The sequence below is a fragment of the Tiliqua scincoides genome, chromosome 2 (assembly GCF_035046505.1).
Source record: "Tiliqua scincoides isolate rTilSci1 chromosome 2, rTilSci1.hap2, whole genome shotgun sequence".
NCBI lineage: Eukaryota > Metazoa > Chordata > Lepidosauria > Squamata > Scincidae > Tiliqua > Tiliqua scincoides.
Window position 1 is genome coordinate 118,756,390 of NC_089822.1, and position 26,127 is coordinate 118,782,516.

The 26,127-nt window shown below is 47.9% G+C and overlaps 1 protein-coding gene across 3 annotated transcripts; it reads left to right on the plus strand.

Moving 5' to 3' along the window:
• The first annotated feature begins 1,546 nt into the window (after positions 1 to 1,546).
• On the plus strand, positions 1,547 to 26,127 carry ARAF (A-Raf proto-oncogene, serine/threonine kinase). Of its 3 annotated transcripts, XM_066614158.1 has the most exons (17): positions 1,547 to 1,591; positions 4,347 to 4,459; positions 12,657 to 12,856; positions 14,533 to 14,639; positions 15,983 to 16,085; positions 16,495 to 16,649; positions 16,758 to 16,850; positions 18,802 to 18,952; positions 20,005 to 20,032; positions 21,167 to 21,321; positions 21,589 to 21,791; positions 21,935 to 22,111; positions 23,019 to 23,065; positions 23,372 to 23,490; positions 23,623 to 23,754; positions 24,052 to 24,186; positions 25,583 to 26,127. In XM_066614158.1, the coding sequence occupies exons 3-17, from the start codon at positions 12,665 to 12,667 to the stop codon at positions 25,721 to 25,723; spliced, it is 1,938 nt and encodes a 645-aa protein (XP_066470255.1). In that variant the 5' UTR covers positions 1,547 to 1,591; positions 4,347 to 4,459; positions 12,657 to 12,664; the 3' UTR covers positions 25,724 to 26,127. The 3 variants fall into 3 exon arrangements, with proteins under 3 accessions (XP_066470255.1, XP_066470254.1, XP_066470256.1); XM_066614157.1 differs by lacking the exon at positions 4,347 to 4,459 and having other exon boundaries at positions 1,561 to 1,591; XM_066614159.1 differs by lacking the exons at positions 1,547 to 1,591; positions 4,347 to 4,459 and adding an exon at positions 1,857 to 1,939.

Consider the following 26,127-nt stretch of genomic DNA (forward strand, 5'->3'; position numbering starts at 1 on the left):
TAATCTCTAGTTTTGTGCCATGTTTCAATTCTAAGATCCTGTGTAAATGTGCTGCCCAAGTTCTTTATAGATATGAAGGACTGGAATTCTAGCTGAACTACTGAAAGGGAAGAAGAGTTGGTATCCTATCTAGATTAGTCACTCATTAGTTAACAATTAGGAGGCCCTGATTTTTCATTTCTCATTGCAGTGAGCTATCTTTAGGTGATTGTACTCATTCTGCAGGAATCTTGAACCTGTGAAAATGTTTCTAGGCAGAAATCCATACCTCTCTGTTTCTATCTTGTTTATGGCTTTTTTGTCAGGGGCAAGAACCACACATTACATGCACATGCTCATATAACTAAACCACAAATGCAGCTTTTTTTGGGGGGGGGGGGATGACCAGTTTTGGGGAGAGGCAATTTGGAGAAGCATGGGGGAGAGATGATTAACCTTCACCCTGGCCACAGACTTGCTGCTATACCGTAATTCTCACAACAAACCTGGCTACTAGGTTAAACAGGAGTGCCTGTCCCAATGGCTACCCACTGATTTGCATAAAAGAATGAGGGATTTGGGGCCCAATCCTATCCAACTTTCCAGCACTGGGGCAACTGTAATGCAGCCCCTAGGTAAGGGAACTAAAACCTCCCTAGAGGAGACCTCCAAGAATGCCTCCCCAACACAGGAAATAGTGCATATTCCAAAGGCACAGCAGTACTGGCACTGGAAAATCAGATAGGATTGGGTCCTTGAACTACAGAGCCCAATCCTATGTGTGTCTACTCAGAAGTAAGTCCCATAATTGTCAATGGGGCTTATTCCCAGAAAAGTGATGATAGGATTGCAGCCTCAATCTGATATTCTGTTACACAACAGCAGAACCAATGGACATCCACTAAAATTGAGTGTGGGGAGAGTTAGGACAGACAAAAAAAAATTTCTTTACCCAGTGTGTAATTAGTCTGTGGAACTCCTTGCCACAGGGAGTGGTGATGGCATCTCGCCTAAGTGCCTTTAAGAGGGGATTGGACAAATTTCTGGAGGAAAAGTCCATTACGGGTTAGAAGTCATGACAGTATGTGCAAGGTCCTGATTTTAGAAGTAGACTCCCTCTGAATGCCAGATGCAGGGGACCAGGAGGTAGGCTGTGCCTTGCTGTCTTGTGTGCTCCCTGGGGCACTTGGTGGGCCACTGTGGGATACAGGAAGCTGGACTAGATGGGCCTTGGGCCCGATCCAGGGGGGCTCTTATGTTCTTACACCATATGCGATGCATCCAGCTCAGGGCCACCCATCCAGTCGGAATTAGTTAACTCACAGCGCAAGCCTAGGCACGGCTACTCAGAAGTTTGTCCCATTGTGTTTAATGGGGCTTACTCGCAGGTAAGTGCCTAGTGCAGCCTCAGATCAACGATCCCCTCTTGGTCTGGGATTCACAACCCTGTCCTGAACCGTCTCCAGCCAGCGCCACCCACCCCTTTGACCAAGAAGGAGTTAACCACTCTTCCTCCTGGCGGGGAGTTTCCTTCCCCTGGCGGTGACGTCAGCGGCTGGGCCATGCCCATTTCGAACGCTCATACAAGATGGTGGATGCGCCTCTGTGACAGGTAGGAACTTCTCCCCGTTCTTTTTTCTGCATTCCATCAGCGGCGCCCAGCCCCCTCCCTCGGGGCTCGGTGGATGGGGAGGGGGGGCGGCCGCAGGGACGCCTCCCTCTGATGCCTTCCTTCGCCTCTTCCTTCACTGAGACCAGCGCGAGGGCTGCGATCCCCCCTCTTGCGAGAGTCGTGGACTCTTCCTACTTCATGGAAGCTGCAAAGTGGAAGGAGAGGGACTTTCCAGTGTCGTCCCCCCCGCCCCAGCCTGACTCCCCCATCCACGTCTTCGCTGTCTGCTGGGGGTTGGAGCGGGGCTGTGCGATGCCCAGACTGGCAGAGTTCAGTGGACCAGAGCAGGTGAATGAAGGCTGGCAGAAGCAACTCCCGGGGGCGGAGGCGCCCTTCCGAAGTGACGTTCTCTGCCTCTTGTTCCGCAACGGGGCTTGTGGGACAGAGCTTGCCTAGTGGTTAGGGCTATAGCCAGTGTTCCCCCCCCCCCCAAGTGCCCTTTTGCTGACTGGCCTGCAGCTGGCTGGTGGCTCTGGATAAAGTTGCAGGACTTGGGAGGCTTGAACACCTACCCACCCTGTCCACCCGCAGTGTGCTTAGCCTGAGACCTGGACCTTTGCTGAAATGAGTGCTGTTATGGGGAGTGGGCTACCCAGGGTGAGGGCTCCCTCCCTTTGGGGTCACGGGAGGAGGGATGCATGCCAGACCCCTTGCCCCTGCAGGGGGAAGTCATTGCATGTGCTTCAAGCAACTGCATTTCATGCTGGCCAAGAAATCGCTTGTCATTTGGCTCCTGTTCCTTATTTATTTACTTTTTCTCATTGACACGGCATGATCCATGTGCATGGTTCTTTAGAGCAAGGATGCCAAACTCCTTTCATGCGGACGTCTGAAGTTAGCATTCACAGTGCCTGCTGAGGGCCAGAAGTGACATCATGAAGCAGATGATGGCCAGAAACACCATAAGCACTTTGTTGTCACTTAGAAACTCATTAGCTGTGAATGACAGAAGTGAAAATGTGCAGATCTTCATATTTCCAAGATATGATATCATGCTGGGAGACCCCAATTATAATGGAGGCCGGATACATTTCTTTTGGGGGCCACATTCAGCTGTGGGACTTATATTTTTGACATTCCTGCTTTAGAGTATAAGAGCACAGGTGCCTGCCCTGAGTTGTTTATGGACTAATATTTGATGTGGGGTTAAAGCAATGAATGGGGCTTTTATGCACAGCTTTCCTTAGCTCAGTGGCAACAGAAGGCAGGTATCATTCGTTCCAGAGTACCAGCCCAAGGTGTCGTGGAAGTGCCACTATCACGGTCAGCACAAAACATTTTGGTGGAATGGAAAATCACATTGACACTTCCTCTTACTAAGTAACCTAAGGAAGTCCAGTAGGACTGCCTTCTGCAGAAGCCTAATTGAAATGAGGGGTGCAGTTGCTCAAGAGTTCTACTATGCTCTTTTGTAGCTCCCATTCATTTCAGTGGGGTTTGTGCAGGTGACTGTTACCCTGCACATGCCTGATCTTGGAAACTAAGCAGGGTCAGACCTGGTTAGTACTTGGATGGGAGACCGCCTGGGAATACCGGGTGCTGTAGGCTTATAGTCTTTTGAGACTGAAGGTTGCCATCCATTTTTGTGCAGGTGACCTTCCTGCTATAATGTGTCCCGCTGGGCCAGGAGAGTTATTCATCTCCCGCTGCTCCATCTTTTACAGCAGGGGACTCCAAACTTTTCAGGATGAGAGCTACATCGTATATGTTACACTTTTTCATGGGCCAAAAAACAAAAAATGATTTGTAAATGAATGAATAAAATTTAAAAGAATGAATAAGTTTTATTTTGATCTTTTTTGTAATCTGCATGATATGATTCAGAGCAAAAAAGACATGTGACACAAAGAGACAATGCCCTGCTTAAAGTGAGAAATGATATAGATGTGTAAATATGGCAAGCATTTGCAAATGCTTTGACAAAAAAATAAGCCAGATAAAATCTTGTGGCATGGATGTGCCCCCCCCCCCCCGGGCCATAGTTTGGAGACCCTGATTTTACAGCATTGTTGCCTGAGCAGTCACTTTGCCTTATTGCCTTTGTAAGCATTAAAAAGTTGAGCACTCACACATATTATACTATGTTCTCAGAATTCTGACAAGAGAGGGAGGGAACAGTGTTCAATTTCTTAAAAGGGAGCATCAAGGATCAGGCCTGTGTGAGATTCCCGTTACCTTCAGTGAAAGGCAGTCCTGCACAAAAAAGGAGAGGGGTAGTGATAAATGGACAAGGCGAAAGGAGATTGAGTGAGTCTATAATTCAAGACTAACAGTACATGACAAGAGATCTCTTTTCTGACTTAGATCACTTATCCTAGCAGACAACTTAGCAGCCAAGGAGAGACCCCACTAATCCAGAAAAAGTTGTGCCTTAGTGATGGTTTGGAATCATGGCATATAAACAGTTGAATTATACCTCTGCAAGGGGGAGTTCCTGTCCAGACAGCTGATACGCCCACACAAAGAAGCTGTTTCAGGATTGAGGGATCTCTCGAATAAATTCATCCAAGTACTTCATCTTAGTTGCTGCCCCTCCCTTTCTAATTTCACATGTTTTTCCATAATTACCCCTCCAAGTAGCAAACCTGTCTCAGTGTTTCTATTTCAGCACCAGCACATAACAGCATGATGTTTCTGATACCTGTGATTAATGGGTGCCTGAGTGACAGAAGTGCTAATTTGTTTCTTTCAATAGAATCCTCCTTGTGAACATGCCTCCCACATCAGCCACTGGGGTCTATTAGAGAGCAATGTGACAGAAAAATCCTTTGCTGATGAAAGCTGCTGCTGGTATTTAGACTTGGAATGGTGTGTATAACGAGGAATCTATTTGCAGTGCTTGGGAGAACGTAATACTGTGATGACCATGGGGTCATAGAGTAGGATTGAGGGCCTTTGGACCAGCTGGGGGAACCAGAAGAATAGGATTTTCCCTGGCAGTCCTTGAAAGCTTCACATTTTGTGCCCCCCCCCCTTCCAGACATGACACAAAACTAGTCCGAAAGGGTCAGCCAAGAAACTGTGCACATTTTCAGAGAATTTGCTTGTTTGCTTGCTTACTTAAAATTTATAACCACGTACCACATCACTTATCCAAGGTAGCAAACTGCAGCAAAAATATGCTGTACAACAAAAATATGTTTGATCATTAAAAGCAGTCAAAAAGTAGCTCTGATTAAACCCAGAATTTAGACTGCAGACAGTCCTTATTGGCACTGAACTGGTTCCTCACCCTTGGCATCTAATGCCAAACTTGCAGTGTTTTAGAGATGCCAATTGATAGAGGGATGCCACCCTATTTTTATAGAGAATCATGGTCTAGTGGAGCCTTTCATTTCTTACCATAAGCTTTATGTCGTTCTAGTCTTTTTCTGCCTTTGTAATAATCAGCTCCATTTTGTCACTGCATGTTTTGTCATTACTGATTATATTGGCATCCTCTATTCTTTCAGCCAACTAAGGGCCCAATCCTATCCAACTTTCCAGCACTGGTGTAGCTGCAATGCAACCCCGAGATAAGGGAACAAATGTTCCCATACCTTGAGGAGACCTCTGACTGCCTCCCCACTGCAGGATGGAGCACACGCCCCATTGGTACGGCTGCACTGGCACTGGAAAATTGGATAGAATTTAGCCCTAATCCAGAACATTTCTTCCCAGGTTTCTGTGCTTAGAGGCAAGTGACAGCCTGGTCTAGATCAAAGATGAAGCCTGGATTTTCATTTAGATATGGACATGCTTTTGCTTCACAAACCCAGGACTGGCCTGCTGCAGTGTTAGTTGTAGTATACACTATACAGTGAGTCACCCAAGACCAGTCCTGAGTTTAAAATACATCCAATCCTGGGCTTAAGATGCAATGGCTACCATAGATAGTATTGGCAACCTTCAGTCTCGAAAGACTATGGTATCGTGCTCTGAAAGGTGGTTCTGGCACAGCGTCCAGTGTGGCTGAAAAGGCCAATCCGGGAGTGACAATCCCTTCCACACCGGGAGCAAGTGCAGTCTGTCCCCGGTCCGTCTCCCCGGCCTTGGGCCTTCCCTCCCTGCCTCCTAGCCTCAGACCGTTGGCAAAGTGTCTCTTCAAACTGGGAAAGGCCATGCTGCACAGCCTGCCTCCAAGCGGGCCGCTCAGAGGCCAGGGTTTCCCACTTGTTGAGGTCCATCCCTAAGGCCTTCAGATCCCTCTTGCAGATGTCCTTGTATCGCAGCTGTGGTGTACCTGTAGGGCGCTTTCCTTGCACGAGTTCTCCATAGAGGAGATCCTTTGGGATCCGGCCATCATCCATTCTCACGACATGACCAAGCCAACGCAGGCGTCTCTGTTTCAGCAGAGAATACATGCTAGGGATTCCAGCACGTTCCAGGATTGTGTTGTTTGGAACTTTGTCCTGCCAGGTGATGCCAAGGATGCGTCGGAGGCAGCGCATGTGGAAAGCGCTCAGTTTCCTCTCCTGTTGTGAGCGAAGAGTCCATGACTCGCTGCAGTACAGAAGTGTACTCAGGACGCAAGCTCTGTAGACCTGGATCTTGGTATGTTCCATCAGCTTCTTGTTGGACCAGACTCTCTTTGTGAGTCTGGAAAACGTGGTAGCTGCTTTACCGATGCGCTTGTTTAGCTCGGTATCGAGAGAAAGAGTGTCAGAGATCGTTGAGCCAAGGTACACAAAGTCATGGACAACCTCCAGTTCATGCTCAGAGATTGTAATGCAGGGAGGTGAGTCCACATCCTGAACCATGACCTGTGTTTTCTTCAGGCTGATTGTCAGTCCAAAATCTTGGCAGGCCTTGCTAAAACGATCCATGAGCTGCTGGAGATCTTTGGCAGAGTGGGTAGTGACAGCTGCATCGTCGGCAAAGAGGAAGTCACGCAGACATTTCAGCTGGACTTTGGACTTTGCTCTCAGTCTGGAGAGGTTGAAGAGCTTTCTATCTGATCTGGTCCGGAGATAGATGCCTTCTGTTGCAGTTCCAAAGGCCTGCTTCAGCAGGACAGCGAAGAAAATCCCAAACAAGGTTGGTGCAAGAACACAGCCCTGCTTCACTCCGCTTCGGATATCAAAAGGGTCTGATGTGGAGCCATCGAAGACAACAGTGCCCTTCATGTCCTTGTGAAAAGATCTGATGATGCTGAGGAGCCTGGGTGGACATCCAATCTTGGGGAGAATCTTGAAGAGGCCGTCTCTGCTGACCAGGTCGAAAGCCTTTGTGAGATCTATGAAGGCTATAAAGAGTGGCTGTCGTTGTTCCTTGCATTTCTCCTGCAGTTGTCTAAGGGAGAATACCATATCAGTGGTGGACCTGTTGGCTCGGAATCCACACTGCGATTCTGGATAGACGCTCTCTGCAAGTACCTGGAGCCTCTTTAGTACAACTCGGGCAAACAGCTTTCCTACAACGCTAAGGAGAGAGATGCCGCGGTAGTTGTTGCAGTCACCCCTGTCACCTTTGTTCTTGTACAGCGTGATGATGTTTGCATCCCTCATGTCTTGAGGTACTCCACCTTCTCTCCAGCAGAGACAGAGGATTTCATGCAGCTCAGTGACGATGATCTCTTTGCAGCATTTTAGGACTTCAGCAGGGATGCTGTCTTTTCCAGGTGCCTTGCCAAAGGCAAGGGAGTCCAGGGCCACGTGAAGTTCTTCTAGGGTTGGTTCACTGTCAAGCTCTTCCAGCACAGGCAGGCACTCAATGTTGTTCAGTGCTTCTTCGGTGACTACATTTTCTCTGGAATATAGCTCAGAGTAGTGCTGCACCCAGCGTTCCATCTGCTGCGCCCGATCCTGGATGACCTCGCCTGTGGCAGACTTCAGAGGGGCAATTTTCCTCTGTGTTGGACCTAGGGCCTGCTTGATACCATCATACATCCCCTTGATGTTGCCCGTGTCAGCTGCTATCTGTATCTCGGAACAGAGCTGGAGCCAGTAGTCGTTAGCACATCTCCTGGCAGTCTGTTGGACTTTGCTGCGAGCAGTTCGGAGGACCTGCAGGTTGCGCTCACTGGGACAGGCCTTGTATGCTGCTTGAGCTCTCCTCTTTTCCTCAATGACTGGTGTCAACTCCTCAGAGTGGGCTTCAAACCAGTCTGCCGTCTTGTTGGTCTTCTTGCCGAATATGGACAAGGCGGTGTTGTAAACGGTATTCTTGAAATGTTCCCATCTGTTGGATGCGTTTGCGTCGACCGGGCCTGGAAGAGATTCCTCAAGCGCTTGTGCAAATTCCTCCACTTTTCTCTGATCCCAGGTCTTGCTGGTATCAATGCGAGGTCTTCCTTCCTTTTTCGTGTGATACAGTCACTTTGTTTGCAGTTTCACTCTGCTGCACACCAGGGAGTGGTCAGTGTCGCAGGCAGCACCATGATAACTGCGTGTGATCTTGATGCTGGGAAGGCTGGAGCGTCTGGTGAGAATCTGGTGCCAGTGCTTTGATCTTGGATGCCTCCAAGAGACTCTGTGTTGGGGCTTTGTGTTGAAGAACGTGTTGCTGACACAGAGACCGTGATGACAGCAAAACTCTAGCAGGCGTTGGCCATTTTCGTTCATCCTCCCAGTGCCAAACTGACCTAAGCAAGAGGGCCATGTACTGTTATCAGCACCAACTCTAGCATTGAAATCGCCGAGGATGAACAATGGCTCTTTTACAGGGATTTTCTTGACAGTGGTGGCCAGGTCATCATAGAATTTGTCTTTGGCTTCTGCTGGAGACGACAGAGTCGGTGCATAAGCACTGATGAGAGTGACAGGTCCTGCTGATGACTGGAGCTGCAGGGACAAAATTCTTTCACTTCCCACAGTAGGTGGGATGATGGATTTCAGCAGGGTATTTCTGACCGCAAAGCCAACGCCATGTTCCCTGGTTTCGTTTGGTGGTTTTCCCTGCCAGAAAAATGAGAAATTTCTCTCCTTGACGGACCCGGAATCTGGCAGCCTAGTCTCTTGAAGGGCGACGATGTCCATCTGCAGTCTGCTCAGCTCCATGTCGATGACAGCTGTTTTGCGTGCGTCGTCTATTTCTTGCAGGTCATCAGAGAAGCCAGGTGTCATTGTCCTAACATTCCAGGTGTCCAGCTTTAGGGCAGTAGTTTTCTGTTTTCTGTTGCATGGTGCAGAGTTGTCGATCCGCTTGTCGGTTTTCACCCTAAACCCCATGCACCCCATGAGGTTAATGGACTGTGGCGAGGCAACACCTTACTGGCTGGGGACTGCCCAGCTTAAGGCGGGCGGTAGCTGCCCAATGAGATGCAATGATCTCTCCCACCGTCGGAAGCAGCCCCTGGCGTCATGCTCTACGCCAATCGAGCAAAGACTTATAACCGGTAAACTGCTGCTTCCCGTGTTGTGCCGACGCCGTATGGCGAAGTTGGAGTGTCCTCTCCAGTGCGCGAAGCCTGGGTAAAGAAGGTATGGAGGATAGGCTGTTACCCATGCAGCAAATCCCCCCTCTCCACGTCGCTGGAATGGTCCAATGGAAAGGCAGAAGCCAATACGGTTGGTTCCAGCGGCGTCGCAGGAGTTGCCAGAACGTGACTGTGTTCAGCCATGAACTGCCTCAGGGACTCCGGCTCCTGATTTTGCATCGAGGTTGACTCCTGAAGCCTTTTCCACAACTGGATGTAGCCACAAGGCAGTGGAGGTTTGAGGTCAGAGTTTCCTTCTCTTCGATGAGCTGCCTTCCTAGGCTGACGAGTCCCATCTACCCGGTACTGAATTAATACTGAATTAATACACAGCATAGATTGCTCTTTATTCCTCTTCTTAAACAGTCTGAATGTTTAAAAGCTCCAAATCATACTCACACATCTCAATGGTATAAAGACAGGCTTTGCTCCCGCCATCATTTTTTTTTTACTGTTACCATAGATAGCCATCTAAATAAATATCATTTTCAGTTCAGAGATCTGTTTTCTGTCAAAGTATAATAGATTTTCTCTTGATACATGTTGAGAACTGAAATAGACATGTAGTGACTAGATCTGCATTAAATTCTCACTCTCAGGGCTGTGTGTATTCCCTGATTTCATGATGCAAACATAGAAATAAGTTTTGGGCCCAGAGTTCAGTGTCTGGAAAATCTCAACTTTTTTTAAAGCATTCTAGATTTCAAAACTACAAAACTATGGGTACAATCCTAACCAACTTTCCAGCACTGGCATAGCTGTGCCAGTGGGGCATGTGCTGCATCCTGCAGTTGGGGGGCAATCACAGAGGCCTCCTCAAGGTATGGCAATGTTTGTTCCCTTACCTCGAAGTTGCATTACCCTTATGTTGGTGCTGGAAAGTGGGTTAGGATTAAGTTTGAAAGTTAAAGTGTGGGCTGCACCTGGTGAGTTCTAAGAAGCCAGAGAGATTTCTGAGCAGCATTTTCAGTGATAAGAGGGTAACGGCTGTTTTGTCCTTTGTCCAGACAAAGAACTGTGCCATCAGAATACTCAGATTCTCTAATTCTAGAAGCCAGCAGTTCTCAGCAATTTTTTTTTCTCCTATTGATGTTGCTTTGCAATCAAAGATAATGTTTGTTAAACTAAGGTGCTCCTAGAATGAACTTGGCTCTCCCTGATACAGACAGTGGGGTCAAGGTACCAAGGAGCCCCAAATCATTCTGCAGTGGCCCAGCTCCAAGAGTGCTTGTCCATCATGGTACTTGGAGTTCTCATTTTTTGTAGGAACCCTCAGGTATCAGAAGTGTTTGGCTTTTGCCATTTCAGACTTTGGGGATCAAAATGGGGATTGAAATCCAATGCACACTTCCTTGAGAAAAAACCAAAAACAGTAAAGAATCTTGCAGCAAGAGCTTGTAGCGTAAGCATCAGATGCATGAAATATTGGGCCCAAGTAAGTAGGAAATGCAAAAGAGACACTGACCTCTCTTAACAATGCAATCCAATGCATCTCTGCTTGGATGTAAATTCCATTGAGTTTAATGAGATTTACTCCCAGGTAAGTATGTACAGGTATAAGTATGTAAAGCCTAAATGTAAATTAAGATAAACCTGCTGACAATTCACAACAGTAGTAATAGGCCACAGGAAAATCCTCCCAGCTTAGCTAAGTCAGTTAATTAACTCTGTAATGTATTAACTTAGCTAAGCTGAGAGGATTTTGTTATCACCAATTAGGTCTGCTTTGAATTGTCAGTGGACTTATCTTATATGTATTTAGGCTTTATGTAGAAGGATCACAGACTGTACCTCTTGCAATGTGGGTGAAAACGAAATAAAAACACATAACACACTTCTGATTTTTGTAAAAAAAACCAAAAAAACCCTGAAATCTATCAAAAAATAAAATGGTTTTATTTGGTTTTTATTTATTATTTAATTCAGGGTGCATGGATAATGACTGTGACTGCATCTGCTGACACTATTCCACCTATATCACCTATAAAGCAATTATAATTTTAATTATAATGTAAATTTTGACAAAAAACAAATTACTGCTTTGTGTACTTCTGACTTTGGAAAACATTGAAATCTGGGGAAAAATAAAATGGTTTTCACCCACTTCTATCCCTGGCCATTTGCCCATGCAGTTGACTATTTTCCCCTGTAGATGTGTTTCTGTGTGGCTGTGTATACCTGTTAATTGAGGATAAGATTATGAAAGCTTACGCTACAATGAGGAGTTGGCTGAGGGCCCACCAGGCCAGGCCAACCCCTGAATCCGCAATACCAATGGCCACGATAGCACCCGATACTCCTTTAAGGGGCTATGCAGGCAGGCATCCTGTGGGATCCTGTGTAGGCTTTTGTCCCCCAATGCTCAGCATCCTGGCATCAGCCCTGGCCGCAGTGTGCTCCTGCATCTTTAAGATGCTACAAGACCCGTTGCTGTTTTTACTGTAGCAGATCAACACAGCCTCTGCTTTCTGGAGAGGAAAAGAGACTGAATCATGCTGAATCTCAAGGCAGCATGATGAGGATCAGGCTGCACAATGTAACACACATCTTGTCATTCTCAAATGCATTGTCTGAAGTGGCCCTGGGAACAGTCACTGGGCTTGAAACAACAAAACCTGGAGCTAGGCAGGGACTATGCATGTTGTAGAGTAGTGTTTTTCACTGTGCCCTCCTTGGAGCCCTGGGGCTCCCTGAGACCTCTTCAGGGACTCCATGAGCATACATTGAGAAATGCTGATTCAACAAATTTAAAAATATTCAATAAAACATTTGTTTCCTTTCCACAGAACCTCTCACAGAGTGCTAAGGGCTTTAGTGACCCAAAACTTTGAGTGCTGCTCTTCTAGAGCAGGACGTTTGCTGCTTCCCTTGCCCAGCAGTCAAAAACTCCTGCAGAGTTGGATAATGTATAGAGTTATCACACTTCAATAAAATGCCCTGTGAGAACGCTCCCCAAGTAGGCATTGCTGACAGTATCGTTGTTTGTTTCCTAATCAATGACAGCAAACAAGGCGACAGTGGGACATTTTTGTGCCATTCAGAAGTCAAAACATTTGCTCAGGTCAAAGGCATGCTAAATCTGACTGCTGATACTTTAAGCCTGAATTCAACTGCTTTCTCCTGCACCAATACAGAATTAGCTTGCCTTAAGTCAGGAATGCAATAAGAAAACAACCCTCTGTTGATTTGACTCTCTGATTAGCTGTGTGCAAAAACTGCTGTCTTCCTTGGTAGTTCAGGTCTATGAAAATACACACTCTGCTCCAACAAAAATGGCACATGGATGAAACAAAGGAAGAAGTGCATGCATATCGAGAAAATGTGTTCTTTTTAAATAAATGACTCATGGAGCTAATTAGAGAGCCAGTTGCAATTCATTGCCTGCTTCCAGTGCCTTGAGTTTGGGGGAGATTTTATCAGGCTTTTTCTTGCAATCTGAGCAGCTGGAAAGTTGCTTCTAGCTTGAAAATGAAATTCAGATTTCAAATTTCAGTCCTTGACAGGTTTGATGCTTGTATGGGAAATTTGTGGATTCCTGAAGGTACTGTAAGCTGTCAGATGAAGGACAACTAGAAAATGTCTCAATCCTTTCGCTGTCTCCCCCTGCAGGTACCTGGATGAGGTGCCACCCGAAGTCCTCTGGCTCCCTTACGAATGGCTTTTGCTCATCCTTCCCAGAACTTGGCCTTGCAGGAGGCAGCCTGACAGCAATGCTTGGTGGCTCTCGAAGGGAAAGGCCAGGAGGGAGAGCCATGGCCGAGAATCGCAGCACCATCAAAGTGGACCTTCCCAATCGACAGCGAACAGTGGTAAGCTGCTTGATAGCCAATAAGGCCACTGATCCCTCTAGCTTAGTATTGGCTACCTTGCCTGGCCGCAGCTTTCTGAGGTTTAAGTTAGAGAGCTTTCCCAGCTCTGCTTGTAGGTTTCCGGAATTGAACCTGAGACCTTCTGTATTCATAAGTGGGGACTCTGTCACTGACCTACCGTCCTATCCCAGTGAATTTGTCACCCAGACAACACTGTACAGACAGGAGAGGGGCAAGAGAGGGGCTGATCTTCACCGTAAGACATACTAAATGGACTTATATAATCAGTAAGCATACATAAATGGGGACAACAAAGAACAGGACAAAGATAAGAGAGAAAAAGGAGAAAAGGGAAGAGGAAGAACAGTAGAGGAGGGCATTGTGTGGTAAACAAATATTTAAAATGGGGTCTTCATGGTGCAGGTTGGGGTCCAACAGTGAGTGGGTCCTGGGTCTGAAAAAGTTGAGGACTACCATCTTGAAAATGTTTGTGGAAAGGTGAAATAGACATAATTTAAACAGAAGTGCGGATCTTTAGTAGTGGTTTGGGGTGATTCCCATTTTACAGATAGAGAGACTGAGGGCCCAATCTTATCCAACTTTCCAGCACTAGTGCAGCCACAATGCAGCCCCGAGGTAAGGGAACAGATGTTCCCATACCTTGAGGAGGCCTCTGTGACTGCCTCCCCACCACAAGATGCAGTGCGCGCCCCATTGGCACAACTGCACCTGCACAGGAGAATTGGATAGGGCCAGTCCTATCCAATTTTCCAGCTGTGGCAATGGGGCATGCACTGCATCCTGCAGTTGGGGAGGTGGCAGCCACAGAGCCCAAACAAACAGATTGTTTGTTCCCTTACCTTGAGGCTGCATTGCAGCTGCATCAGTGTTGGAAAGTTGGGTAGGATTGGGCCCTAAGCCCAAGTACTGGTCCTCAGTGTGTCCAAGACAGTCAGAGGGGTCCTACATTAGACTATAAGATCATTGAGTTGGAAGACATTCAGAGGGGGCCTACATCAGACTATAAGATCATTGAATTGGAAGCTACCAGGCTGAGATTTGAACCAGAGCGGGCCCCATTTTGTTAAGAATCTGAAATTCATTGAAAAGTCAAACTGTAGATGTTGATGATGAAAGCTGACCTCAAAATTCTATGCCGTGTGCCTTCTTTGCATCATTCTCTTGCTGGCTTTTGTCAGATGTCCCAATCTGAAAATACCATAAGGTGTCAACTGTCACAGTTCCAACCAGAGTTATTAGAAGCTCAGTACTGCTGCTTATCAGCAATCAAAAGTGCTGCAATTTCCATGTCAGTGGTAAAATGCTGCAGAATATAAAAATCAAATGTGAGAGACAGAGACAGAATATTTTTGGGTATCAAATATCTGGTAAATATTAATTAAGATTCACTGGGGAGAATTTTGAGCAGAGTGCGGAAAGAGGGGTGATCTGTTTTAGCTGCAGTTTGAACCCAGACTTTTCAGATCCCAGTTGGCCTGTGGTTGACTGGCAAATGTGTGACTTGACTGGAATGGAGGCCAGGTTTATTCCTAGCTGCATCCTAGGGGCAGTGGGAGTACATGGCTGAGAGCATGAAAAGGGAGGACAGCTCAGCCAGCTCACCGGTTGGCCAGCTTCTGCCTTGCCCCTGTAGCTGCCTCCCTGCTTCTTCTCAGGTGACTATCCGGCCAGGTATGACCATATACAGCTCCCTGGACAAGGCTCTGAAGGTCCGTGGGCTGAACCAGGACTGCTGCGTTGTCTACAGGAGAACGGGCGATGGGTGAGTGACTGCATTTGAAGGTGCTGGTGTGGAATGAAGGCCATCCGTGGACAGTGGGAAGATTTCTGCATCCTGGACATGTTGACTTGGTGCTCAGGCTAGAGAAAACTTGATGGGTGGTCTTGTTTGCTCCCTGAGGCATCTGGTGGGCCGCTGTGTGATACAGGAAGCTGGACTAGATGGGCCCTGGACTTGATCCAGCAGGGCTCTTCTTATGTTCTTATGGGTACATCAGTGGCCAATTTGCCACTGCAGCTAAATGGAACTTCTGGGTCTAGAGGCCATTTATGTCTGCTCCGGGCCTTTAAAAAATGTTTACCCTGCTGTATCATTTTTTAAAAATTGTTCAAGGTGGTTTACACTGACAAGCATTACGAATGGACCTATAAAAACTTTGTGCATGCCACATGTGTGTGTCACATGGAAGTGACCACAGAGGAAGCAGTAACTGTGCTGGTAAATGTCTTAGACCTGTGAGGATTTTAACACCCCTGAACTGTAAGCCATCCGAGCTTCCTTTGTGTAACCACTTTCTTCCTTTCTCTTTAGCCCTACCCCCTTTCCCCCAGCTCCCTGACTCCTCTACTCCATTACTTCAAACTATTACTACTTTTCAGCCACCGGACCTCTTCGGCTCCTTATTTTCCAATCTTATAAGTTCCCCGTCTTGTGGGACCTGTTCCCAGTTCTCAGAGTGCCCAACAAAACTCCACCTGTTCCTAGGGCCTGTGTGAAGTGTTAATCCCAGCCAAGCTGAGACCTTTCCCTTCCCACACAGCAGCTGGATTGCCGCATTCTGGCAGTTTTGTTCCCTGAATAGCAGGAATGTGTGTAAACACAGTATCCGAGTTCAGCAGTCAACAACAGAGGCTTTGTGGTACAGGGATGAGGCAATGTAGACTAGGAGGGGGGTTTGCCTTTGTAGTATGAGGACTCCTGAAGAATATGGAATAGAAGGATGGGATATGGGATGCCACTGCAAAGAGGGAACAAGTATGGGACCCAGAAATGACTTCACCAACGCCTTGGTCCCCCTTCCACTCTGCACTTGGCCTATCTTGCAGATCTTGTTGGCAGCTGCAGTCTATTCAGTTGTTGTTTTTGGAGGATTGTATCCTGTAGCCTCCAAGGACTGTACCCCAAATGCTAGTGGCCTCCTTGGAACTCATGAATTTGCAGAACAAATGTTGGGGGGTTTTCTGTACATCCAGTGTGTATTGCAGTGTCTATCCACCATGGCAGAACTGTTGTTGTAGCTGGAAGGGGAGGAGCCCAGGAATGGTGGGCTTTGGGATCGCAGTTCAGCTGCATACCCATGAGTTCTAAGCCAGTTCTCTGTGCAGGCGAAGGACCATCACGGATTGGGGCACAGACCTGGTCAACCTGGAGGGGGCCGAGCTCTCTGTAGAAGTTCTGGAGGACGTACCGCTCACTATGCACAATTTTGTGAGTGCCGGAAGACCCAAGTATTTCATGTTGCTATGAGACACACAAGACCCCTAAAGGCCAAATCAAAGCATGCTGTCCTTTCCCTTTTCCCTCTTCATTTCAAGACACCCTACAGTAATACATGAGTCCTCTGGGAAACATTTTATTGAGGGATTCCCCATACATTCAGCAAATCATACGGTAGAGTCCTTCCAAGACTATACCACCTCAGACACGACTTAACGTGCAGTCAAGTCTTGTTATGGCTAAGTAACCTTTTGTGTCTGAATGTGACTGTGGATCCTTCTGCCCAGCCTCCCCCCACGCACAGACACGCTGCCCTGCCAACAACCCTTCAAGTAGCTTGGAAAGGTTTCATTGGAGATACCTCAGGCATATTTGACCTGGATCTCATCTCTTTGGGCAGGTCCGGAAGACCTACTTCAACTTGGCCTTTTGTGATTTCTGCCTTAAGTTTCTGTTTCATGGTTTCCGCTGCCAGATATGTGGCTATAAGTTCCATGAACACTGCAGCAGCAAAGTGCCTACCGTCTGTGTGGACCTGGCTACTACACATAGGCCGTGAGTATCCCCCGAGCTTGCCCTTGCTTCCCATGAAAAGTTTGAAACACCAGGAAACTTCCCAGCTCCTAATACTCTGGTAGTAAATTTGCTTCCTCTTCCTGTCAGTGTTTACAGCCATGACCCACTGGAAACTTGGTTGTGGCAAGATGCTACCCCAGTTCAGCCTCACCGTGAACCCATGACCCCTCAAGCAAACAGGTAAGAAATTTGCTCAGGTTCATCTGTGTTTGAGGGTGATCTCAAAATCATCACTAGGGGCAGTATGGAGCAAGCTGTGCCTTTATGGAGCAAGAGGTGACAGAGTGGCTTATGTAGACAATTTAATAAGTTGATCCCTGTCCTGAAAGGCCTCATTACAAAGCGTAAGGCAGGCAGTTGTTGCGAGGGGAACCATAACATTATTCTTGAAACCTTCCAATCTATGTGACATTTGAGAACCAGGAGGCAGGTTGCCATATCAGGTTGCCAAATCTAACCAACCCAGGTCACTACAGGCCTGTATCTCATCTGCCGTTTTTGTGCAAGGTGTTTGAGCAGGTGGTGGTGACCCAACTCCAGGCTTTCCTGGATGAAACTGATTGTCTGGATCCTTGTCAGTCTGGGGTTCAGGACTAAAACTGCCTTGGCCGTCCTAGTGGATAATCTATGCCACAAGCTGGATAGGGGGAAATGTATCCCTGTTGGCTATACCATTTACTGTGGTATCCTTCTGGGCTGCCTTGCTATTGGAGTTGGAGGCACCACTTTGTGGTAGCTTTGTTCCTTCCTGGAGGTCAGGTCCCAGAAGGAGATATTGGCTTTTGACTTATGGAGTCCCTCAGCGTTCCATCCTGTTCCCCATGGCATTCAACATCTCCATGAAACTGCTGGAATAGGTTGTCCAGAAGTTTGTGTTCCAACTCTACCTTTCTTTTTTATCTGATCCTGGAAAGAGTCTAAAATGTTCAATGATGGACTGAATGCAGGATAATAGGCTGAGACTGAATGCAGTCAAGACGGAGGTGTTGCTGATCAGCAGGAGAGCTGGCTTGAATCTGGGTGTTCACGCTATTCTGGATGGGGTGCTGCTGCCCCTGAAAGGTCAGGTTTGCACTTTGGGAGCTCTCCTGGACCTGACCTCTTTTGTCAGATGATGGCCATGGCCAGGACCACTTTGGCAAAGCTTTGACATGTGCTGTGCCTCTTTCTGAGGAGACCAGACCTGGTCATTACAAAGCATACTTAGATTGGACTGCTACAATGCATTTTGTGTGGGACTACCCTTGAAGAGGGTTCAGAAGCTTCAGCTAGGACAGACCACTCCTCTCAGACCACAGCTAGGACAGGCTCATTTGGTTATAACCTTTAATACACTTAAGCCATTTCTGCCCAATGTTGCATATCTGCAACAGGGACCAAATGTGTACACCTGTGGGCTGGGCAACAATGGATTAATGGCCTTGAGACCTGGGTATTTAAAGGGCAATCCCTCTCTGTTCAGTTTTGTCTGCTCACCTCAACACTATTCAGTCCTGGGAACCCAGCTTTGTGTTTGCGCTCTTTCTTTGGGGGGGGGGGGGTTGGAACACACATGATGGAGTTGCAACCCCCAACTTTGGAGTCTTGTTTGGCCTTCTTGTTAGTGGCTTTTCAGCATTCAGTGGAAACTTTTCTGTTTAAGCAGGCATTTGGTTAAGTTATTACGCCTATTTGTGTTTCTGTGCTCTTTCGCTGGTTTCTCAGTTCCACTGGATTTTTTTTATTTGGGATTTTAAAAAATGATTTTATTATTGTATTTTTGTTTTTTAAATGATGTTCTCCACCTTGAGGGGCCTCCTCAGAGACAGAAAGGCAAGATGTAAATTTCCAAATAAATAAAAATAAAAAATACAGAAGAAAAAATGTAGACACCATATGATGTGGTTTTCATAGATGTGATAAAATGTGCAATAAATTCAAGGAAAGCTTTATAATTAATTAATGGAAAGCATACGCTTATAGTCCCCATGTTTTTAAGGGGAAAATGTATATTGCACTTTGAGAAAGGAGTTCCTGTATTATGGTGGTATAGCTCCACAATAGGCCCACTCTACCTTTAGGATACCAGGAGATCAGGTAGTCTTCACAGTGTGAATGCAAACTGATCTCTGTCCTGCCTCTTCCTTTACAGCTCACACAACCAGCCTCCCCTTAGCCCAGATGCCTTCCCCTTCCCCAGTCTCCATGGCGATGGTCAGCGTCTGCAACGGCACCGCTCCACTTCCACTCCAAATGTCCATATGGTCAGCACCACCAGTCCCGTGGACAGCAGCATGCTTGAGGTAAGGCCTTCTCAGTCTTCCACCCCAAGGCAGACTTCTAGGCACCATGGAACAAGGTGGGAGGAGAGGCAGCAGCAAGTCTTGGGCACAATGAAGTCACTTGCAAAGACTGGGGGAAAGGTGCACACTCGTTTGGAGTTACTTTTGTGTAGATCCTTGAATCATTTCAGGCTTAGCCTTTATATGATGTTCATGCTTGGAGCTTGTGAAGAATTAGGGGCCTGTCTCACCAAACCAGAATGCTCCTCCCTGAACTCCAGTACAGTCTTGGCATGGCTTTTCATGCGGAGCTATAGAAGTGGAGCTTTTATAAAGATGCCTATCTCCCAGTTAAGGAAAGGGACCCAGTTATCACAAAGACCCAGGATCACCTGAAACCAGCTCAAAGGCTGTATTTGACGTATTGGGACTGCCAATGCACTCATCAGCCTTCTTTGAAGGGTGTTTTCAAATGACTTGCTCTCATTGAGGTCGTAAAGCTGTGCTTTGGTGGTACCGCTTCACAGTGCAGCACGATGCAGTATTCACAAGACTGTATTGTATTATTTATTACATTGAGATCCGCCCTTTCTTCCATCATGGGAGTCAAGGTGGCGTGCGTGGGTCCCAGCCACCACCCAGCCCTAGTCACCTATCCAGGCACTCAGCAATGGAAGCAAACCTGGCTTCAGTGAAGTGGCTGCCTCATGTGTCCTCAGACCATATCCTGGGAGCCTTGCTCCTCTGTGCCACCACTGCCCCACCCCAAGCCCTGGAGGTGCAAAGCTAATGTTAAGGAGAAGCATTATCTTTATCTTGTGTGGGCGGGGATGATGATGATGGTGATGTTACTACTTTATTTTGTATGACGGAGTCTTTGATTGTGTGAGATTGCACCTGCAGTCAGTAGTAAAGCCCATCCGCAGATTTACCCCACAGTGAGAACTTGGCCTATGTCTCCTCAGAAAAAGAGATACAGTATTAAGGTGCAGGCAAACCCGCATCACCCCATCCAGTCCCCTGCTACTGTGGAGCCATCCTTTGAACTCTGACACTAGCCTTTTCTTTTCCAGATCATACGGAGCAGCCAGAATACAGAAGGTGAGTGTTCCAGAAAAAGTGTGTGTGTGTGGGGGGGTGAGTTTACTGAATATGATGTGGGTAGATTGAGAGACTTTATGAGCTGGGGGGGGGCAGAGGACAGAGAGGTCCCTTAGGGAGGTTTTCTCCCAGACTTGGCGGCACTAAACAGAAAGTGTCTGAGGGGAATGGCCAAATGCAAGGGGGACCAGCTAACTTAAGCCATTGATGTTCTTCTGTTTTCGTTGTTGTGCTCCCCACCCACCCAAGCTGATTCATCATTTGGAGTAGCACTGACAAGCGAGTGGGTAGGATGGCCTGTTGCTGCAAATCTTGGGCATACTGAGTTGATATACCTATACAATGTAAGAATGACCCTGCTGGGTCAGGTGGAAAGTCCATCTGTTCCATCAGCAGTTCTCAACCCTAGCCAGACGTGTGCCCCTGGAAAGCTCACAAACAGGACTTGAAGATGTGATGGCCTTTCCTTGTGGTTTGGCCCTAGCCCCTGGCGGTCATGAGTGCCTCTGACCCTGGGGAGACTTTTCTCACCTTGCCACTGTGCCAAAGAGCCCTGGAGAGATTCGTCTTCCTTAAGTTATCTCAACCTCTTTCTAGTGCCATCTTCAAACTGCGGACTCCAGGAGGAGGCGTGGATGCTGCCCAACTGCTCCTTTTCACCCTGCTGAGCATGTCTTGCTTGGGATAGAGTTGGGAAAATGTGGCCAATAACAGCATTGGCATGTTAGTGTTTCCCCGCAAGCAACAGCCTGAGGCAGTGGGAGGAGGCAACATTAAACCATTGTGTCACATGGTTTTTCAGCTATGTGTTCAGAGGAAGACAAGGTTTGGCAGCCCTCATGTGTCTCTCTATAGAGTGTCGTTTGAGACTAATGGCATTTGTCACATGTTGTGGCTGTAAATGTCATATCCTAATTAGGCTACTTCCCATCAGTTTCATTGGGTGACCCTAAATTTTATTTTTGTGAGAAGGGGAGCAAAATCTCACTCCAATTTTTCTACGCTGTTCACGATTTTATAAACCTTTATTGGAATCCTCCATTTTGAAAGCACCCTGACGCTTAGGAAGGAAATATGAGCTGAAAATGTGTATGGGAACCCGACTGGGTAAAACTGTCCTTCCTCTTGTCACAGCCCTAGGTGGGCCTGAACTGCTTCCTCGCACCCCACCAGCTCCCACAGTTGCCAGTGGAACTTCCGTCTCACCTGGTCGGCGTTCTCCACATCCCAAATCCCCTGGCGAGGCCCCAAGGGAACGCAAGGCCCCTATTGAAGACAAGAAGAAACCTGTGAGTATTGAAGTGCCATTTCAAGATGGTGGCCTCAGGAAGAGTTGTTTCTCAGAGGCAAGGATATGGATTCTGTAACCACAAGGGAAGTGTGGTCCTGGGGTGGGAGGTAGAGCAGCTGTGCTGCAGGGGCATGGAGTTTGTGGAAGAGCTCAGAGGAGTTATGTGGCTTTGTGGGAGAGATGGTTACCACTGAGTCAAAAGCCTCTTTGTAATTCTGCCTTTGTTTCTGGTTCTTCCTCATCCCTGGCTCCGCTGCGGCTAAAGAAAACTTTGGGCTACCGGGACTCCAGCTATTACTGGGAGGTGTCCCCCAATGAAGTCACCCTCCTGAAGCGCATTGGCGCAGGATCCTTTGGCACTGTCTTCAAGGGCCGCTGGTACGGGGACGTGGCAGTCAAGATCCTCAAGGTCACCAACCCCACCAGTGAGCAGGTGCAGGCCTTCAAGAATGAGATGCAGGTGCTCAGGTAGGCAAGGGGTTTCGGACAACAGGGCCTCAGCGGCCTTCTTGAGGGAAGCATCTGACTGAAGAGGAGGAGGGGCCTGGAGCACTCACCAGGATGCTTTTGACACTGGCCTCCTCCCTCTCACACACATTCTCCCCTTCCAGGAAGACCCGCCACGTGAACATTCTGCTCTTCATGGGGTTCATGACCCGCCCTAGCTTTGCCATCATCACCCAGTGGTGCGAAGGCAACAGCCTTTACCAACATCTGCATGTGCAAGAGACACCCCTGGAAATGGTGCAGCGGATCGACGTGGCCCGTCAGACAGCGCAAGGGATGGGGTGAGTGTGCAGGTCATCCTGAGTGGAACCTCCATCTTCACAGGCATTCAGAGGCAGTGTACCTCTGAATGACAGCTGCCAAACAGCAGACGGGGTTGTTGCTTTCTTGCTGGCTGCTGTTGGATGAGGATGCTGAGCAGCTGTTCCATCTGAACCAGACATGCAAAAGGAACAGGCATTCCAGCTCAAATACTCGCAAAGCCCAGTTCCTGCAGCTGGAGAGGTGACAAGCACCTGGGGCAGAGGCGACCAAAGGGAGGTGGACAAGTAGGAGGCAGACAGCTGGCTGGCAGTGTCAGCCACCCTCCGGAATGTTGCCTAGACTGAGGGAGTACAGTGGGTTCCAGAGCTGTAGAGGAGGCAGTGGTGCAGGATTTGCCAACACCGGAGTCAGCTAACTCCTCAAACCAGGATTCTGGTCTTTGATGCCAGTGTTCCAGCTCAAACTATCTGCAATGCCCAGCAACCCTCACTGCTCAGAGCACAGGGAATCAGATCCTGGCCTGCAGGGCACTTGCTTCAAGTCCCCAGTCCCTGACAGGGGGTGGTAAGGGGGTTTAGCAGGATGTCAGTAAGCCTGTAATGGGGTGTGACACATATGTTATGGGTGTGTACCAAAAGTGTGGAAGTGAAGGGATATTTGCCTCACAAGAGTGAGGGGGGCAGATATGCTATAGCAGGAGTGCTCACGTGGTCTGTGATCATGTTTGGTGGCCTGTTTGCTGTGTGGGCCATGTGCTGTTCCAGGACAGCTAAATAAGGTGAATGCAAATCTAGTTAATAGGAGACGCCTTTACTGAGTTGGCACAGCTTGTATGTGCATATGTAACACACCAGCTAAAGACTATATGAGCAAAGATGGCAATAATCTTTGTCATTCAGTTTCCCTCTTTCCTTCTGTTTCTAGTTACCTTCATGCTAAGAACATAATCCACCGAGATCTCAAATCCAACAGTATCCTTCCCTTCCAGCTCGTCATCTTGGGGTGATGGGTAAGGATTTAAAGGCACTTTGCTGTAGGGGACTTGAATTGCATGGCGTTCCCTTAACAGTGTGAGTGGACCAAGGTGTCATGAAAAAGACAGGTTCCTATTGTGGGGAAGGTCTTCCCAATGTGGTGGAAGCACTAGCGGTAAATGGTGATTTTTTTTTTTTCAGTACGGGTGAGGAATATGGTATCTCTCTATGCTTGTTGCTGAAACTGAGTGGTAGGTAATGTGAGACCAAGACCCATGTAAAGTTCCTTCACATAGTCCTCAGACATCTTCCTGCATGAGGGGTTGACGGTGAAGATTGGTGATTTTGGTCTGGCTACAGTGAAGACACGCTGGAGTGGTTCACAGCAGGTGGAACAACCCAGTGGCTCCGTACTCTGGATGGTGAGTGGGGGGTCAGGTTGGGCTGCTCCTGGTTGGCCTTGGGGTGGGCAGGGGTTGAAGAGAGACAATCAAAAGGCACATTTCTCTCCCCCTTCCACAAAAAAGTAATGCATTTCCTTTGGGCTCCCCCAGGCATCTGAAGTGATTCGAATGCAGGACCCCAACCCTTACAGCTTCCAGTCAGATGTCTACTCCTATGGAGTTGTTCTCTATGAGCTGTTGTCTGGAACCCTTCCCTACAATCATATCAATAACCGGGACCAGGTGAGAAAGGACCGGACCCCAAGCAAGTTTTCAGGAATGGCTTGGATTGAAGCCAAAATTATCCTCCAGACGTTTTCCTGTTTTGTCTCAGTTATTCAGTATGGCCAGGAGATGGTGTCAGACACACACCTTGTCCCTGCTGTATTGCTCTCCCCCTCACCTCTTTGGGGCTTTTCCAAATTTTGCCAATGGTTCCATCTCCCCTGAGACATGCTTGCTTAGCACAGAAGTGGGAGGGGGGCTGTTATATCCAGAGAGGCTCTTTTTCATCATGATGCATTTCCTTCTGCCTTCCAGATTATATTCATGGTTGGCCGGGGGTACCTGTCGCCTGACCTTAGCAAGGTGGCCAGAAATTGTCCGAAAGCCATGCGCAGGCTGATGGGTGACTGTCTTAAATTCAAGCGTGAGGAGAGACCCCTTTTTCCCCAGGTAAGTCTGTGTTTGTGTATTCATGCACATTACAAAGTGCTTAGAGTTCCATAAGAAGGGCCCTACTGGAGAGGGTCAAGATCCTGTTTCTAGCACTGCCCCTGGCCGTCCCCTCAGAAACCAAATGTGCAGTGCAATCCTAACCCCTGGGTTAGGCCATCACAAGTCACTTGTGCCAACCTGGGGGTGTTGCAAACATGTCATAATGCACGTTTGCGCTGACTTTAGAGTTGGGTAGGCCAGCACAAGGAGTTGCGCTGGTCTCCCTGCGCTGGATCTGGACCCAGGGGTAAGTTTGTGTTGGCTGAGCTCAGTCAATGCAGGGGTCTGGGGGGCCTGGGGAGGGCAAAGAGGAGGCATTTCAGGGCAGGGGGAAGGTGGGTGGCTGGCGGTCCTGGGGCGGGCAGGTGGGGAGTGGGAGGTGGGATCCTGACCCCATTCCCAAGTGGCACAGAGCAACCTCCTAAGGTGGCTCAAATCCAAGTAGACCATTGGGGCCAGTGCTGCCCCATGCTACCATGGGGTAAGGGGAGAGATTTCCCTTTGCCTCAGGTTGCGCCGATTCTGGTCCTAAACTTGCGCTGGATGCAGTGTAAGCCCGCCGGCCTGCCTGCTCCAGCACAAGTTAGGATTCTGCCCTTAGTGGTATAATGCTTCTGAACCTGGAGGCTCTGTTTAGCTGTCATGGCTAATAGCTGTTGATAGAGTGATTTTCAATAGCTTTGCCTAAACCCATTTGAATGCCATCCAAGGAAGAGGCTGTCGTCACATAGCAGCTAATTTCAGAAATTTATGTATTTCTATACTGCATTTCTATCCCACCTTTCTAATTGCATGTTGTGTGAAGAACCCCTTCCTTTCTCTGTCCTGAATCTACGGTCAGTCAAGTCCATTGGCAGACTCCCAAGTTTTGTGTATTTGGGGGGAGGGAGAAAAGTTCTATCTGCTTTGCCCACATCCTGCATAATACAGCACAGTACAGTACAGGTTGCTCACTGGCATCTAGTGACTTCTGGATCACTGGCACTTCATGACTTTAGAGATTTCATCTGCTGTTGTACACACATTTTAACCCATTTCTGCCCAGCCCACAGGTGTACATATTTTATCCCTGTTGCATATAGCCAACATTGGGCAGAAATGGGTTAAAGACTATATTTGCATTAATAATGTCTGGAAACCTCTTTTAAAAAACAGACCTGAGATTCTCTCAGGAGGTTGAATTTTGCACATGGTTCAAGATGTGAACTTTCTTTTCAACAGGAAAGGTTCTTTCCTGTTACTACCTACCAGATATTTAGAGCTGAAGCTCTGCAATCTGGAGGAGGATCTTGGTAAGCCCTATTTAGTGAGATCTGGTTCTAGTCTAACTCCTTTTTCATGCCTTTTCTTCCAGATTTTAGCCTCCATTGAGTCTCTCCAACATGCTTTACCCAAGATTGAGCGCAGCGCCTCTGAGCCTGCACTCCACCGGGTGGCCCGCAATGAAGAACTGGCTCCCTTTGCTCTGCCTGCTGTTCGGTGGCTGCACACCTAATGTGACAATGGTGGGACTGCTACCAGTAGCTATAGTACCCCTTGAGGCCAGTATCTGTTACTCTTGGCCCTTCCTGGAGGGAGAGAAAGTGGTCGGTCCTAAGAGGGCAGCCATAGGCTCTGGCATCCTGTTGTCTTTCCCAGTCCTGTGCGCAGAGAAACTCGCATGCCCTCTTGGGGCTCTGCAAGGGACTTCCAAATGGACTGACTCCCACTCCAAAATCTGCAGTCCCACTAAAGGGGGACCGAGGCAGAAAACACAGGGTAATACCCCATTGGATCCACCTACCCCAGGTGTATTCTTTGAGCTCATCTGCTTTGAGGATTTTGTAGGAGATGTCTTGTGGGGGGCATAGGGATGCTCCAGGAGGAGAAAGAGGTGTAAAATAAAGAATATCTAACTGG

What these genes read in the sequence shown, in the direction of transcription:
- ARAF (XM_066614158.1), top strand. Translation starts at nt 12,665, where the DNA reads ATGAGGTGCCACCCGAAGTCCTCTGGCTCCCTTACGAATGGCTTTTGC. An exon ending in TACAGGAGAACGGGCGATGG is followed by an intron (nt 14,640 to 15,982) that starts GTGAGTGACTGC and finishes TTCTCTGTGCAG; the next exon opens with GCGAAGGACCATCACGGATT. An exon ending in TTGAAGACAAGAAGAAACCT is followed by an intron (nt 21,322 to 21,588) that starts GTGAGTATTGAA and finishes CTGCGGCTAAAG; the next exon opens with AAAACTTTGGGCTACCGGGA.